Genomic DNA, 16,213 nt, shown 5'->3' on the forward strand with positions numbered 1-16,213 from the left:
GTAGGGCGATGGGCAAGAGTGAGTCACCCACCAGCCAAGTGTCACAATGTGTTTCCCATTTGCCCTAAACCCATCCTGGTAACCAGACATGGTTCACCTGCTTCCCAAGTTCTTAGAACATGAGGCATCCAGCTGCCAACCACCAGAAACCGGCCAGGAGTCCAATGTTTGCTTCAGTTTTATCAACCTCGTTGCCCTGGTACGTCGCAGTCAAACATGACTCAGCCCTTCCTCTCGGAGATACTAAAGCTGAGTTACTATGCAAACTATTGTGCGTGGCTCTTTCAGCAGAGCCCTTAAAAATGGAACGGCCTGCCTGCTGAGCATGACACTTAAAAATGCCAGAACACTGTCCACAATCGTAGCCATCATGCCAGTGTCTTTGACTAAAATTTCCCATCCCCTTCGTGGCCCATGGTTCTCTGTGCTAGCTGGTAACTGCCCTCCAGCCGAGAGGGGGATGGATGCATTTTCATAGTACTATAGTTAGCCAGCATGCAAGACTTTATGATAAAAGGTGTATTTACTAAACACTTGGCCCTGGAATTTTTTTGTCTCCACTTTTGGATACACATGTAAAAGTTTGTAATCTCTCCCCACACACCAGCTTCTTCCCTGCATTCTTGCTGTAAAGCTTACAACTAGTCTCAGTGCTAAAACCTAGGGCCTGGATACAGTAAGCTAGTTACTAAACACTATAGCCTTAGGTACTTGCAATACGAGGCATTCTGACACCCACTGTAATGCCACGCTCCAAGAAGTACCCCTTTGCTCCTTAGTTAACTGGCTAATTGTACAGCATACCGGTCTGCCTGCTTTTCAGAGGGAATTGCACGATGGAATGGAGGGCAGCCTAGGGCATGTTTTTTCTCCCAGTAATGCTGACATATTTCCAAATTGTGAACACTACAACAAGCACATGTAAATACTTACAAATAAATATTTAGTAAATACATGGTACAGTGCTTATGGTGCTGAGAACTTGGGAGATCAGATTCAAGACCCTTGCTCTTCTATAGCCTTCCTGGGTGACCGAGGGCACGTCCCTGAGCCTTGCTGGGTCTCCTATTACCCCTCACCCCTGTGCTGATTTTTCACATATGCTGTCTGGTCACCCTAGTCTGGGCTGGGTGAATGGGCCTGAGGATGGAGCCAGTTGTCCCTATTCTTGCCCTAGTCCCCTTTTTTCCCCAGCCTGGTCATGTGCGCTACCTCCAGATTCAGCTCCCACTAACTGGGAAGCAGAGTGGGGTGGTAGCAGCAATAACCAGCAGCATCTGAGGCCAGCATTGGAAGAAATCCAGCAATACCGAAGATCACATGAAGTAACTCATCCAAAATCACACAAAGTTTTCAGATGAGCCAGGAACTGATGGTACATCTCCTGAGTCCCCAACCTGCTGACACTCCCTCCAAAACCTGACTACTTGAGCAGCGCCCATACTGTGAGAGTCGTTCCCCCTTAGTTAAATAGCAGTGTCTGCTAGATCCCGTAGTTGGGTCCTTAGACCCAGCTCCAGGTAGGCTTCCTCCCCCCATCTACCCCACCCCCACCCATAAAAGAGTCACTCTGCACAATGTCAGCTCAAGTGTACATTTTTATTTTTTAATGGAACATAAACTCCTTTAGAAAAAACATTCATCTGGATGATAACACCCATAGAAAAAAACACCAATCTCGTGTTTTTTGTTTTTTTTTTTTAATTTGGCATTTGTTATTTGCATTTATATTAAAGCAAAGTGCATCTTTCTTATTTTTCTCGTTTATACACATTGCACAATACATAAATAATGATGCTTATAAAACGTCTTTATATTTACAAGTAATAATATATTTATATATAACATAAAATACATTTTTTCTTTAATAAATCTCAAGGGTTTTTTTTAAGGAGTCCTTTTTTTTTTCCATTTTCTTTTGTTTTATTTCCAAAGCACTACAATGCTAAAGTTCCAATGAGAATGCTTCTCTTGTTCATTTAAACCTTTATATTTAGAAAAATAGCTTATGTTAAGGTCTAAACATGCTCATTGAGCTAAGAACAGTGTAAAAGTATCATACTAGTGTATGAATTCAAGAAGAAATGAAAGAGCGACTGCATTTCTGGATATGACTGGTACCGCTCTAACCTGATCACGGCAGGTTATGATGGACCAAAGACCATGAATACATTCCCCCCCCCTCCCATTTTGTTGTTGTTTGTTCGCTTTCCTTTTGTAGGCTTATGTTTTCTCATCAAGGTTGCATCTCAGCTCAAATTGAAAAGCATGGGCCATGCATGGTTTTTTTCCTCATAGTATCAATAAAAAAATAAAAGCACTCAAAGTGTAGGCATGCGTCTTCCAAAACCCATGCTGCCACCATGGACTGTTGGCATAACAGTGACAAGACGTGATCTTTAAATAAAGCAACAAGCATACATGAAAGAAGAAGAAGGAAAAAAAAAAAAGAGGAGCAAGGAACTGAATGATACTTTACTGCGTTGGCTCCTGATGCCTCCTGGGTGCACCGGCACATACATTTATTCTGCGTCAGGGACAATGCAGGGTAGTCGCCACTGAGGGGGAGCTTGGCTTCCTATCACAGGAGTGAAGATGCTGAGCTTCAACAAGTAGCAGCGGGAATGTGCCACCGCTCTACGCAGAAGCTGCAGCAAGATGGCCCTGTGTGTGTGCGCACGCCGCAGGACAAGGGGGATGACGAGACGTCTGGCAGCAGAAGACCTCTCGTGTGTCAAAAACATATGTATAAACCCTTTTTATGAGGGAGCTGTAACAAACAGCGTGTGACTGAATTCCACCAATTGCTTAGGGTAATAATTTCAGAGGCATTAAATGACTATTTTATGTAATCCCCTCCCACATCTTCTCCTCCCCCTTCTAAGTTATTGGTCATTCACACATTAAAAAATATATATATTTATCAAAATACCAAGGCAAAAATCTTTCCATAAGCTATTTCTCAAAACAGGGGAGGGGGGAAAAAAACACAAAACACAAAACAAACAAACAAACAAAAAAGTTTGCATGAAAAGCAAGCACTCAGAAGGAAATATTAGCAGCAAAGTAGTTATAATGTCATGAGTCCACTCTGTCTCAAGTCATCGGTTATTAAAAATAACCTCCAACCAGCATGGGCAACTGCTGATAAACTGTCTTGTGTAGCACTGGCCCCAGCCTTTCACAAAGCTGATCTGAACAGTAAATCCAGTCCATGGCTGCTGCATGAACTCATGGTCGTTAGGCCTCTGCAAGCTGTATGCCTTCTCATAGTCAAAAGCCTTGATGGAAAATCCTGGGAAAACTTTGTGAACCAGCAACGTCCTGGAGTCGGGGTTGTCCAGTGTGGCCGACTTGATAAAGATAGGGTAACTACTGCGGTTGTATACCCACACGCCGTCCACTTCCTTAGTCAGCTGGATGCCATAGCCAATTTTGCTGCGGACTTTCTGCACCAGCTGGCTTTTGTTGTCTGAATTGAGCTGTCCGAGACAGAAGCCGTTCCCCTGAGGTAGATCATAGAAGATATCCAGGGAGGGCTCTTGGACAGAATATAGCCGCCCCACACGCGTTTTCTCTTCCCAGTATGCCACCACGCACCAGTGTGACCGATCCCCTGGCCCCTGAAGAACTTGGGAATCTACAGAGAGAAGGGGGGAAAAAAAAAGAGCTTTATTACAACAGAAATAAATAACATAACCTTATAAATCCTGAGCACTTACAGACTGCCCTCTTCCCAAAGTTCTGACAACGCATTTCCATGACCTGTAATTATTATAATTATTCGTAGCCAAGACCTGGAGCCTAAATCCCATTGTCAAAAGGATGTAGGCCCATATTCTCAGAGGGCACCAGGCACCTAAGTGAGGCACCTAAATACCTTTGAGGATTTTGCCTTAGGATCCTATGTCATAGGGCTATTTGGTTCCTAAGTCACTCAGGTGCTTTTGAAAATTTTATAAGAATGATTTTGCCGAAGTCACACAGTGAGCTTTTGGGAAAGCCAGGAACAGAACCTGACTCCCAGCTCTACTCTCAGTCTCTTTGGGGCAGATTTTCAAATGGATTTAGGCACTTTGTGCCGATGAAAAACTGGCCTTTTGACCATAAAGAGAGAGTAAGAGAGAGCTCTACACCCAGATTTTGTACCAATATGACTATTTTTGGTGCAATTTTTTACTGAAACAGTTATAACAGTAGAAATTGGACACAGTTATACCAGTATGAAAGTTCCTTACACTGATATAGCTTATTCCACTTCCTGAATAGGAATAAACTACATTGGTATAAGTCCCTTTATATCAGTGTTTCTGCATCTACATGAGTGGACTGTATCTCTTAAACTATGCTGATATAGTTTAAAGTGGCACAACTTTTCTGTGTAGAGAGGTCCATGGAAAGAGAGGTCTGACTTAGTGGTTTAAGTAAAGGGGTGGGCACCAATTAACTCCTGCCATTCTAATCTGTGCTCCAATTCCCATGTCCTCTGCAGCCACGCTAGTAGTTGGTCTTTTCTGCCTCAGTTTCCTCAGTTCTAAAACGAGGGTGAAATATTTCACCTTGCAGGGGTGTTGTAGGCAGTAGTTAGCCGATGTCCATGAGTCCGTCTTCACTGCAGCTATCCCAGATTCTTACTAAGGTGCTGCCCCTAATCCCCTCCGTTCCAGCCACATACACAAAAATCTCTCGTCCCGAGTGCAGTGGTACCTTACTTTCACTTGGACTGATAACTCACCCACTTTGCACTGAGGACACAGGCTAAACCACTCATGTGCTGATAGTCCTCCAATGCCTTCCCACAATTCACTGGGAAAGAATCACTGAGAGGCTCGATTTACTAGGATGTGCCCTCAGATGTCCTAGCGAGACATGCAGGTGAGTGCAGCATCAGTGAAGACACGGTAACTCAGGGGTGACCCTAAAGACATCTAGGTCAGGCTAACCTCGATGCTCAGATCACACTGCCTATCCCCTGAGTTAACTCTGCAGTGAAGACATGAAATGTTCTGGAAGATGAAAACTGCTGTGCACCTACAGTAACTGATTTCTTCCCCACCCTCAAACCCTCATTGCAGCGAATCAATTTAAGCAACAGTAAATCAATGTGGATAACATAATACTGGAGCTGCTAATCAGCCGCAGAGATTTTTTTTCTATGTGAAGTGTGGGTAAGCCAGGATGAGGGCTAAGGTACCCACAGCCTCACACATTCCATAGATCACTTTGCTTTCAAAGGCTTTAAGCCTAGACAAGCTTTGTTGATATATAATTTTTCCCCCCCAAAAGGGAAGACATAAAAGGCAAGTTAAACATTGCTCAACAGAAATGGAGGGCACAACAGATCATCTGCTATAATTTACAGAGCCTATTTACGCCTATAGCTGGAACCCTGGTAATAAATGCTACGATTCAGACGTCAGATGAACTATAAATCTCACTGAACTGCAGTTAGTCTGTGGCTTGTGGTGGCAGGGTGGAGACCGGAAGTCTTGCATTTGTTAACAAAAAAGAAAAAAAAAAAAGAAAAAAAAAAAAGTTCTTTTAGACCTTCCCTCCTCTTTCAATTTATCCCTCCTGCTAGCAGCTAAGCCACAGTTGCTGCTACTGGGGTTGAGATGGGATGAAAGGACAGAAAAGGAAGGGGAAATGGGGGGTATCTTAAGACTCTCATAACAGCTCTAGCTAGGTCCATCATCTCTGTGCTGCTTCACTAATATCATTCCAGCTTTTTATAGATATGTTAAGACCTGGGACCTATTAATCTCTAATATTTTATTTAAACAAAAACTAAAGAAACAAAAAGCAAGTTCAGAGCTGAAAGCTAGAAAGTAATATTACTTTCCCAAAATAAATCTACACACACACACATGTAAAGATCTCTTACATACAACAGAAGAACGGCCATACTGGGTCAGACCAAAGGTCCATCTAGCCCAGTATCCTGTCTTCCAACAGTGGCCAATGCCAGGTGCCCCAGAGGGAATGAACAGAACAGGTAATCATCAAGCGATCCATCCCCTGTTGCCCATTTCCAGCTTCTGACAAACACAGGGACACCGGGACACCATCCCTGCCTATCCTGGCTATCAGCCATTGATAGACCTATCCTCCATGAATTTATCAAGTTCTTGTTTGAACTCTCTTACAGTCTTGGGCTTCACAACATCCTCTGGCAAAGACTTCCACAGGTTGATTGTGCATTGTGTGAAGAAATACTTCCTTTTGTTTGTTTTAAACCTGCTGCCTATTAATTTCGTTTGGTGACCACCAGTTCTTGTGATATGAGGAGTAAATAACGTTTCCTTATTTATTCTCTTAAAACTACAACATCCCCTAAACTCAATCCACTGCTAGTGATACAATGCCTGATAGTTCTTCCCAACAAACCTGTGTAGCACCTTAATATAGCACAATAAAATCCTGAAGAAACAATAACAGAAGGAGAGTAGAGTGGCTAAATTAGCCAGTCCAGTTGCTGTATTTTTTCTGCTTTTTACTGAGTATTAATATGCCTGTTTCCCCAACACAGGCATTTTTAAGTCTTTGGAGTCCGTTTAGAGTACAGTACTGTGCTTTTAAAAAATAAATCCAGCCACACACTTTTAATTTCCCCACTTCTATGCCAGCGAGGAAAATATTTCTCTGGTTGCTGGAAGCAGCTACTAAAAATGGGCCCAACTGCACACGTTTGGAAACTAGAAGGATAAGTTGTTGTCAACCTACTCATCAAAAACATGATGGGGGGAGCTGGAACTGTTGGTGCAATGCACTTATGGGGCTATGTAAAAGGGAAATAGCCGTGCGAGTCTACAGGCTTCATTCGGCCTACTTTTAGGTGTGCCCCGATGGGTCTTTCAACCTCCCCCTTTGGAGCCTCACAATACTTTGTTTCATATAACTCAATCCACTGAAACCTGGCACCAAATAAGCAGCAAGCAGAGGGGAAAAAAGCTAAGTGAGAGAAGGGCGGAGGAAGAGGAGGTCGTAGTGGGGTTGGGAAGAACTGAGCCGGGTATCAAATTACCTTTACCCTAACCTTCTGCAACTACCTCAGCATATGCACTTCTGGGGGGGAATGAGTCTGTGAAAGTCACACTCCACTACTGTCCTATGTGTGAAGAGACAGGAAAAGCACTCGCTCCTCATGAAGGAAAAATTAAGGGGTGGGTGAAGAGGAAATTGCATGAGAGAAGTAAAAAGAACTAGGAAACGTATCTGGGTAGAAGGCCCTTACACCCTATTGCTTGAAAGAAAATCTCTCAGACTGCTTTCTTCCCTTTCATCTTCCCAGCCCACCAGTCCACCCAGCAATTTTCAGACAGACCTCAGTGAAAGAAGTTTTCAGATTATGTTAATTGCTTAGGCCAGATAAATTGCAGGCTGTGTGTGTCTCTCTCTCCCTCCTCTCTGCATAGCCCTTAAAGCTAAATCTCATGGCACAGACAGGATGTGGAGATCTCTTTCCACAGACTCATTAGATCGTGTTCTTCTTTTTACAACAACGCCTTGTGGCGTTGCTTTAAGGGCCAGATCCTACCATCCCTACCCAGGCTGCAGGAATTCTGCCTGAGTAAAGACAGTAGATTAGCTTAATCACAGAACAGTTCATGGAACTTGTGCAAATCTGAAAGTAACTTGGCTGAAGTCCAGATTCTGATCACTGAAACTGATTCTGTTGTAAAACCATGTTAGATCAGAATTAGGTCCCATGGATTTCATTCCAGTTTTATATTGGTGTAACGGAGGTGAGAATCCAGCCTACTACACACTTCAGAGCACATGGGATTTTTTTAATTATTATTTTTTTGTATGTGTATACATTTTTAAAAACGACCTGTTTTTTTTAAGAGTCAGGAAAGCAAAGCCATAGTGAAAAAAAACAAAACCAAAAAAACCCCAAATCTTAACTTGTCAGATACGTGGAGCTCACAATTTTTGTTTTACTCCAGTTAAGGAGATTTTGGAACAACAAGTATTGAACATGCCGAATCTCACTGAAATTCCTTTTAAGTTTTTATTTTCTTTACCATAAAAAATCACCCCTTTCAGAAGGCGGGGGGAAAAGGGCTATTTCACCTCATGTTTGCACTTGCGTTAGTGAAGACCACTTAACAAGTAGCTCATTGCCGCTTACAAAGAGTTATTTAATTACCAGCGCATAAAAAAAGAGCTGCCCTGGCTATGAATGAACAGCCTTTTATAGAAGACTGGAAGTTCATGAATGAATCCCCCTAGGCTTTTCAATGACATGGGGTGACCAGACCTCGAGGACAAGCTTTTGGTAATCAGGATTTTTTTTTAACGAGTTAGTGCCAAAACGCAGTATAAACATGTCAAAGTGTCTTCCGTTTGAGGGACTACGCTGTTGACTGGATGTCTACCCCTGAAGCCATGAGAATATATAGGTAGTGCTCAGATAAACAGGATGAGTCCTTGCTGCTGGGCAAGTTACCAAATCATCAAAGATGCTCTTTCACAATTATGCTGTTTGTAGCTGTGGGCTGATTTTTCGTCCCTTCCACAAACTTCCTTGGGGCTGCTGCTAAAAGGCAGTGTTTCTTGTTAGAAACCTAGGTATGGCCTTTGGGAGGTGTGGCCAAGAAAGAAGTGCGAAGGGGTGAGGGGAATAAAAGGCAGATTATGTGGAGAAGTTCACTAAAGGTTTTTACAGAAACATTCACTTATTCTGTGCATTGTGGCAGTGGCCAGGGGCCCCACTGTGGAAGGTGCTGAACAAAGATATAATGAGGAGATGGTCCCTTCTCCAAAGTGCCTGCAATCTACAAAACGGCGCACTTAACAGCTAAGGATCTCAAAGGTAAATATAATTATCTCCATTATTACAGATGGGGAAACAGAGGCACAGATTTGCCCCAGGCCACACATAAACAGAATCCAGATCTGCTGTGACCCACAGTCCAGACCATGTTGCCTCACTACAGATGGCCCCGACAAAACCTTAGATTGGAACCTCCCAAATGGTCCATAAGGGCCAGGTATGCACAGGTCTCAGCTTCCACCGAAGTATCAAAATAAGTAGCTAGTTTTCACAAGAAAGTTCAGTAGGCTGGGAGCTGAGTTCTTTTGAAACTCTGGCCCCAGCTCTATGATGTGCCAACGCAAAGCCTTGGAGTCCAGACACTCCTCTCTTCCCACTACTTGTGGGCATGTTAGAATCTAGAACCAGGCCTTCCAGCTAATACATACTTGGCAAATATTATAGAATATCAGGGTTGGGAGGGACCTCAGGAGATCACTGAGTCTAACCTGCTACTCAAAGCAGGACCAAACCCCAGACAGATTTTTTTTTGCCCCAGATCCCCAAATGGCCCCCTCAAGGAATGAACTCACAGCCCTGGGTTTAGTATGCCAATGCTCAAACCACTGAGCTATCCCTCCCCCATATTGTTATAGGACTGAACCAATTAACTTTCCCCCTCCCCTCAGTGTGCTCTGTGCATCAGCTGATTGCCAGAGCTAGCTCCATTTGAGTGGTGCCATATGCAATGGCTGAGATATACTTTGGGGTCCTTGTTCAGAGTTAAAAGCTCTAGATTGCAAGCTCCTCAGAGCAGGGATCATCCCTTACTGAATGCCAGGGGAGCTCCCAGCACACTGTGGATGCACAACATTATTATTTCGGTATAAGCACCGTTCAATTTTCTGCTGTCACTGATTACTATGATCTGTATCACAGAGTGCCCAGGGGGCCCAATCAGGATCCAGGACAACACAGAACAAAACACAGTCTCTGTCCAGAGGAGCTTACTCCCTACCTTTATGTATATTAATCATTATTACTAGTTTTTACATAGCAGCTTACAGCCAAGGATCTCCCCAAGCATGTCCCATCTTTATTGATGAGAAAAGCAAGGCATAGAATAATTAGGGCCACATTCTTTAACAGTGGCCACTGATTTTGTGCTGAGGCTCCCAAAGAAAAGATACACACAGCTAAATGCAAGTGGCCACTCTTGAAAATGTAGGACTCTGTGAGTTACCTAAGGCTGCCTGGTGAATCTCAATGGCAGAGTCAAGAATAGAAGCTAACCCTGAGGACATCCAGTCCTGCTCTTGATTCTAGTTAACCACAACTAATACTGATATTGTATTTTCTAAAATCCGTACACACATTAGCCCCCGTGCAACTTCAATAACATTCCATAAAGAGTTTGTGTTTTAAAAGATGTTCTTTAACTTTACACCAGAACAGATTTACATATTGCTTATTTCTGAGCTTTCAGAGGGGATGCTTTCATTTTTTCCCTTGCTGTTAACATGTCCCTTAAATGCAAGCAGAAGGAATGGGGGAGACAACTCTAGACAAATACATTGGCTCAGTCACTCCTGGGACACAAAACAGAACTAAAATTTACAAGGTTTTTTACCTCCTTGTAGTCCCCCCTGTTGTCTCTTCTTGCACATACCCAATCCATGGCTTCTTTAGTCACCACTATAAAAGCTATGCTTGAGAATATCCGTAGGCCCAGATCCACAAAGGTATTTAGGCTCCTAATTTCTATAAGTTATGGGTCCAAATATCTCTGTGTATCCTTATGGTGCACAAGGTTTATAAAAGTTCAATTTCACTCTCCTGGTGAAAGGAGGAATTCAACTCACTTTCCGTGAAGATATTAGATCTAGAGAGGAAACCCAAAAGATCTGAAAAAAAACCAGGAATGACAGTCAAGAGAAATTAAAAGCTGTTGAAACCAAGGAGATTGGTGTGAAGATGCAAGTGAGAGTCTTAACAATGCCCAACCTTCATAGAAAGAATGAAACACTAGACTAGTGTTTCCCAAACTTTTTGCCTGCATGACCCCATTTTCCCATTTATTGTTTCCATCAATCCCAAACATGATATCCTCCACACAGCCTGACTTCACATATGCATCATACATGTGAATTCACATACATGTGAGTTCATGCTGTACGGTGGACCCCATTTTTCTCTATAGAATGGTGACCTCTGCACAGCGTGATCTCCCATTCACTATAAATGCTAGCGGGGCCTAAAGATACTTTGGACTGCTGAGACCCCACCCACTGGTGGGGTGACCCCAGCTGCCCATAGTTTGGGCACTGCTGCACTAGAATGTTGTTTTAAGATCAACACATGCCTGTAGTGGGTTTTCCCAGGATTCTAAAGGGGAGGACTTACATAAAATGTTATCACTAATTTTTAGAGCTGATGGGGAAATCTGGAAGGTTTCCCTCCGTAAAAATCAAGGAAAACAAAGAGTTTTCATTTAAATTTTTCTCAAAATGTTGGGGTTTTGTTGAAAAATAGGGTTTTGAAAATTTTTTGGGACTAAACTATACTAGTATTTTTTTTTTTTTTTTAAATTTCTGGGGATTGTAATCCCTGCCCATATATAGCTAAACCTTGTTGTACCCTAATAAGAAAATGGCATCTGTGCTCTCAACAAGGGCTAGAACATTTACAGCTATGTCTATGTCTACAAGCGTGGCAGAGAACTTCCAAGCCCGGGTCAACAGATTTGGCCTTGTGCTACAACCTTAAAAATAGCAGTGTGGCCACTGCTGCTCAGGCTGGAGTGCAGAGTCTGAAGCCCACCTCACTTCCCCCAGGGTTTAGTGCCCAAGTTGCAACTTGAAAGCACTGTCCACACAAGTATTATAAGCCCAGTAGCACAGGTTCTGTAAGCCCATGCCTGTGGATCCAGGCTCAGAGGTTGGCTGTGCAGACCTATCTAAAGAAAAAGACTAGTGTTAGTGTATGGTTAAGTAATTGCCTTTGGATTCAGAAAAATTAAGTTCAATTCCCAGCTCTGACACAAACTTCCTGTGTGACCTCGGGCAAGTTGTTTATTCCTTCTGTGCCTCAGTGCCCATATGTGAAACGTGGAGAATGCTACTTCCTTCCCCACGCCTGTGTTTGACTTTAAACTCTTGGTCAGTTCAAGAATCAGGAATTGCCAGCACTAAGCTCCTGGGCACTCTAGGTAATGCAAACAGACTAACAGTTTATTTTTCTTAACGTATTTTGTTTGCAGGGAAACACAGAGGTAAGCTCTCTTTGTTTGGACACAAGGTTGATATATTTCCTTATATATACGAATGAAATAGGAAATGTATGCTCTCTATGAGTGGAAATTCTGTCTTTAGATGTTAAGGTCTCATTTTTGTTTCCATGCAAAGTTCACAAAGATGGTGGGAAAATACCTATTTTTTTTAATTATTATTTTGATTAAGATAACTTTTCTCGCTACTCAATTCACTTCTGTAGAAACAGTGAGCCTTGCAAAGGATACACTATCTTAGTCCCTATTCCCTCTATCTGATTGTCTGAATTTATTTTAAAATTGTAAGATTTTTGTAATAAGACCTCTTGCCTGAAATTAGCAGTGTGAATCTGTTTGCGATCAAGTTTTAAAATGATCTTTGTTGGCTCTTTTCACTGTGCTGTTTGCATTAAATTCTTTATTACATTTCAAGTTATAGAACTATTTTAAACAATATTTAGATTTCTTAGTTTTAACAATCTATATGTGACCCTAAAGTTTTCCTTGAGACCCTTCTACATTTTCAAGGCTTCAGGTGTTTTTATTCCTTCCTTCCCTTCTCCACGCTACTGTGGTTGGATTTAATATGAAACGTGCCAAATTTAATATACTTTATTGAACAATCTATCCTGAAATGATAAAAAGTTGATGAGGAAGAGCTGCTAGTTTCCCAGTGCCTCTATCAGAATCATCCGTGCAGAGTTTACCAGCCATCACAGACACACTGATACTACCTCCATACTTAAGGCACAGAAAGGCTAACTTATCCGCTACAGACTTTAAATCAGTAGCAAATTTGGGCCTAGAACCCAGGAGTCCTGATTCCCAGTCCCCCTCTATAGACACTATATCAGGGGTCTTTAACCTGGAAACCACAAACAAGTTTCAGGGGGTTGTGATCACCTTGCCTTTCTTTTTGGCTATATGGGAGCCAGCCCCCAAAACTTTCTGTTGTAACATGGGGTGATGGGCTATGGAAAATGCTGAGAATGGCTCCATTAAACAATGCTCCCTCCCATATCTGTCTTTCTCCCTTCTAGCACACAGAAAGCTAATATGGGCTTTAAAAAAATTGGCTGGACTAGTGTAAGCACAATGTGTTACCCTCCCAGGGGGTCCAAGATTGAGATGAAGCTCAGTCTGCTCCTCCCTAGGCTGGAAGCATCTTGTCATTCTCAAGTAATCCCCTTCGGCTGACCCTGGAGTGGCATTCATGAACTCTACACCATGACCAGCTTTTCCTGGCCAGACAGACAGACCAGCTCAACAGACAGCCATGGAGGGCAGAATAAAAAAGGATGAGTTCCCAACCGATCTCTCCCCACCTAAAGAAGAGTGCCCAGTGTGGTGTCAATCTTATTGAAAGTACTTCATGGTCTCATGAACATGCCTGTTCCAAATACATTCTTTGTTGCACTTATATAAAAGGGAGGGTTGCCCGAATTCACTGAAATCAACTTAGTCTAAAATATCCCACTTTCGCACCGAGAGACCTTTAAATAGGATGTCCCCATGGTTTGATTTTTAAACCATTATAAGGGTTTTTTCTGCTGTCCTGCCCGTGTTTGTAAGTTCTTTCAGCAAGGCCAGTGAGCAACCTCACCAAACATGGTCATCTCCCACCTCTCTCACCTATCTGTTCACCCCTCTCTGCCTGCTGCCTCTTCAGTCTCAATTTTGCTGCTGCTCTTAATGGCAAACAGCCTTTTGTTGAATCTGGGGAAAAGAGTGTGCGTGCCAAGAGAAGTGCATGGCCGTGACGTAACATGCAGCGGAAAGTGGAAATAACCATGAACGATGAAACAGTGAAACTGTCTATACACACAGTGCTGGCTAATGTACCGAGTGACCATGGGTAAAAAAAGAGCATTTCTGTTCCTTTCCGATCTTTCTAGCAATTTTGGAGGTGGTGGGATGGGCTCCTTGTAAAAACAGGAGGCACAAAATGTTCCCGTGTAAATGATTTTCAGGTTAACAGTGTCGGGTTAAGCATCTGATTTGTCTAGCAATGGCAAAATCAAAGAATCCAAATCCTGCCTTTTGAATGGTGTATTGGTTCCCCCCAATGATTTTAGTGGAGGCTCCACACACACACATCCAAGAGAAGAGTTTGCTCTCAAAGGCTTCCTACCCCATCTCTTGTACACCCCATTATACCCAAGGGCAGTGAAGACAGCTCTAACTCTTCATGACACAAGTCATTTCTGAAAGGCTAATTTAGGAGTATGACGTGTTAAATTTCTGTTGTTGTTGCTGTGGTTTTCACAGACGATAATAAACCCAACCCAATCTTGATATGGACATAAACTCCCAAACTGCAGTGATCACCAGCCCCCAATGGGGCATCATGGAAACTGAATCACTAAACAACAGACTCTAAAGGAGCTGCTACTGTCTGTCGTGTCAACACGTACTTAGGGAGCCCTTAATCAGTGGATTATTGACACGATAGACCATAACATCTCTTTAGGAGCCATTACAGTCCATCGTGTCAATGAGTACTTATGGAGTCCTTAATCCGTGGATTGACAGGCTAGTCCGTAAATGTGTGTCTATGTCTAATTAGGCAGCTTTTATTACTCAGCATATACAGTAACTCTGCAAGCTAAAGAGCCTTAGGAATTTTTTCTTATTTAACAAGATGCCCATCTGCCCAGACAAATATGTCTCTGCTCCCTTTCATATTCAGGGAAAATAAAGTGGAAATATTTTTTTTCCAATCTATGTGTGGTTTTTTTTAACTTAAAATCTTTTAGTGTGTAAAAAATCCTCTTGTTCTCCTGTTAAAACACTAAGCCTGAAATTCCTACTCATGCAAAACTCCCATTTGATTTCAGAGTTCTGTCTTTAAAGACTACAGGGTTTTGCCCTCAATATGTGAAGCTTTTATGATAGTTTAGTTTCTAGAGCCGGGCCAAGCTGTTAAGTCTAGATTCAGCTCTGAACTTTTAAAGTTTAATGAGGATGTTCACATTAAGGTTTTGGGTCAAGCCATTCTGGAGTAAGGGGTCAGGCACCAAGTGCAGATCTGGAGACGAACTTCCCAGATCAGAGCTGTGATCCTGGTTCATACCCTTGTTAATTATTATCAGGTCTGTGCAATACTGCCACAACAAAACGAAGTGAAATTTGCCTGGTTTAGAAGATGCAAACCTGAAACTTGCCCAAAGGTTGTTCTAATGGTCACCAAGGCTGACAAACATTATGGTGAAACCGCAACCAAGTTTCAGTCAAAGCCAGCATGACTTCTGAAATATGGTTACAGGTGGAGGGTATCTGAAACTCTGTGGTGTCCCCCAGTGTTTCACCCTGAAACATAGTGGTTTGGGCTGAGTTTTCCTCTTTAAGTCTTTCATTCAAATCCAAAAACTCAATGGATTAATTCAAGTGTGGGGCTGGGTGGACACTGATTCAAAAGAAAATGTTCCTGTGAGGCCCTAGGGCTGAGGTCAATGAGTTCCTCAGAGTTCTATCTAACAGCCCCAGACAGCAGACATCCTGAACTGTAACAGCGTCACCACATGGGCCAGCTCTCTTTGAACGCTACCGCTTTCAACAGCGGAACTGGGCCCCAGAAGTGTGTCTTCAACACAGGAAATTAAAGCCTGGAAAATGCAGGATGATTAAAAAAACCCGAAACACATTACGGGTCAGACACTGCCCTACATTCTCAGTGCCAGCTTTTTAATCTACTTTTTAAATATACAAATTAAAGAGAGGGGAGGGAAGGGGCAGGGGACAAGAACAGACAAGAACAGAACTGAAACTGAAATCTGCAGAGTTCTCTCACTCTGCCAAACCAAAAATTTGATTCATAAATGTACAACTAGTCATTGCTACTGTCTGATGATGATGATTAATCAATTACTAGTGCTAAAAATTACCCAAGAAGAGAAGAACTCTTTTATGCCCCGTTAAATTTTCTTTAAAAGCCAGCAAGGCAGCAGCCACCAGTCCTTGTAAGAGTGTGTTTGGAGCTAGAAGAAAAACACACACACCAAAAATGCCTGTCTGCCTGTCTCCAGTGGTTAGAAAGGAGCCAGCTGACTCCAGCTTCCTCTGTCCCAGGCTTTGGGCCTCATCAGCCATGCAAATTATAGAGTACTGTGCTGTCTGAAGGCCGAATTTCAACTTAACTCAGAGAAAAGCCTTAGAGGAAGGGTGGGGATCCTGGAGTCAGCCAAATC

General features: G+C 42.7%; 1 protein-coding gene across 2 annotated transcripts in view; it reads right to left on the bottom strand.

Moving 5' to 3' along the window:
* Window positions 1–1,584: 1,584 nt before the first annotated feature.
* Window positions 1,585–16,213, bottom strand: part of SMAD7 (SMAD family member 7) — a 42,010-nt gene continuing 27,381 nt past the window's right edge. For both annotated transcript variants that reach the window (XM_032781527.2, XM_032781526.2), the window contains exon 4: window positions 1,585–3,640. In XM_032781527.2, the coding sequence (XP_032637418.1) occupies window positions 3,102–3,640 (539 nt within the window). In that variant the 3' untranslated portion in view covers window positions 1,585–3,101. The remainder of the gene's footprint in view (window positions 3,641–16,213) is intronic.

Source organism: Chelonoidis abingdonii, chromosome 6, assembly GCF_003597395.2.
Source record: "Chelonoidis abingdonii isolate Lonesome George chromosome 6, CheloAbing_2.0, whole genome shotgun sequence".
In the NCBI taxonomy this organism is placed as follows: Eukaryota; Metazoa; Chordata; order Testudines; family Testudinidae; genus Chelonoidis; species Chelonoidis abingdonii.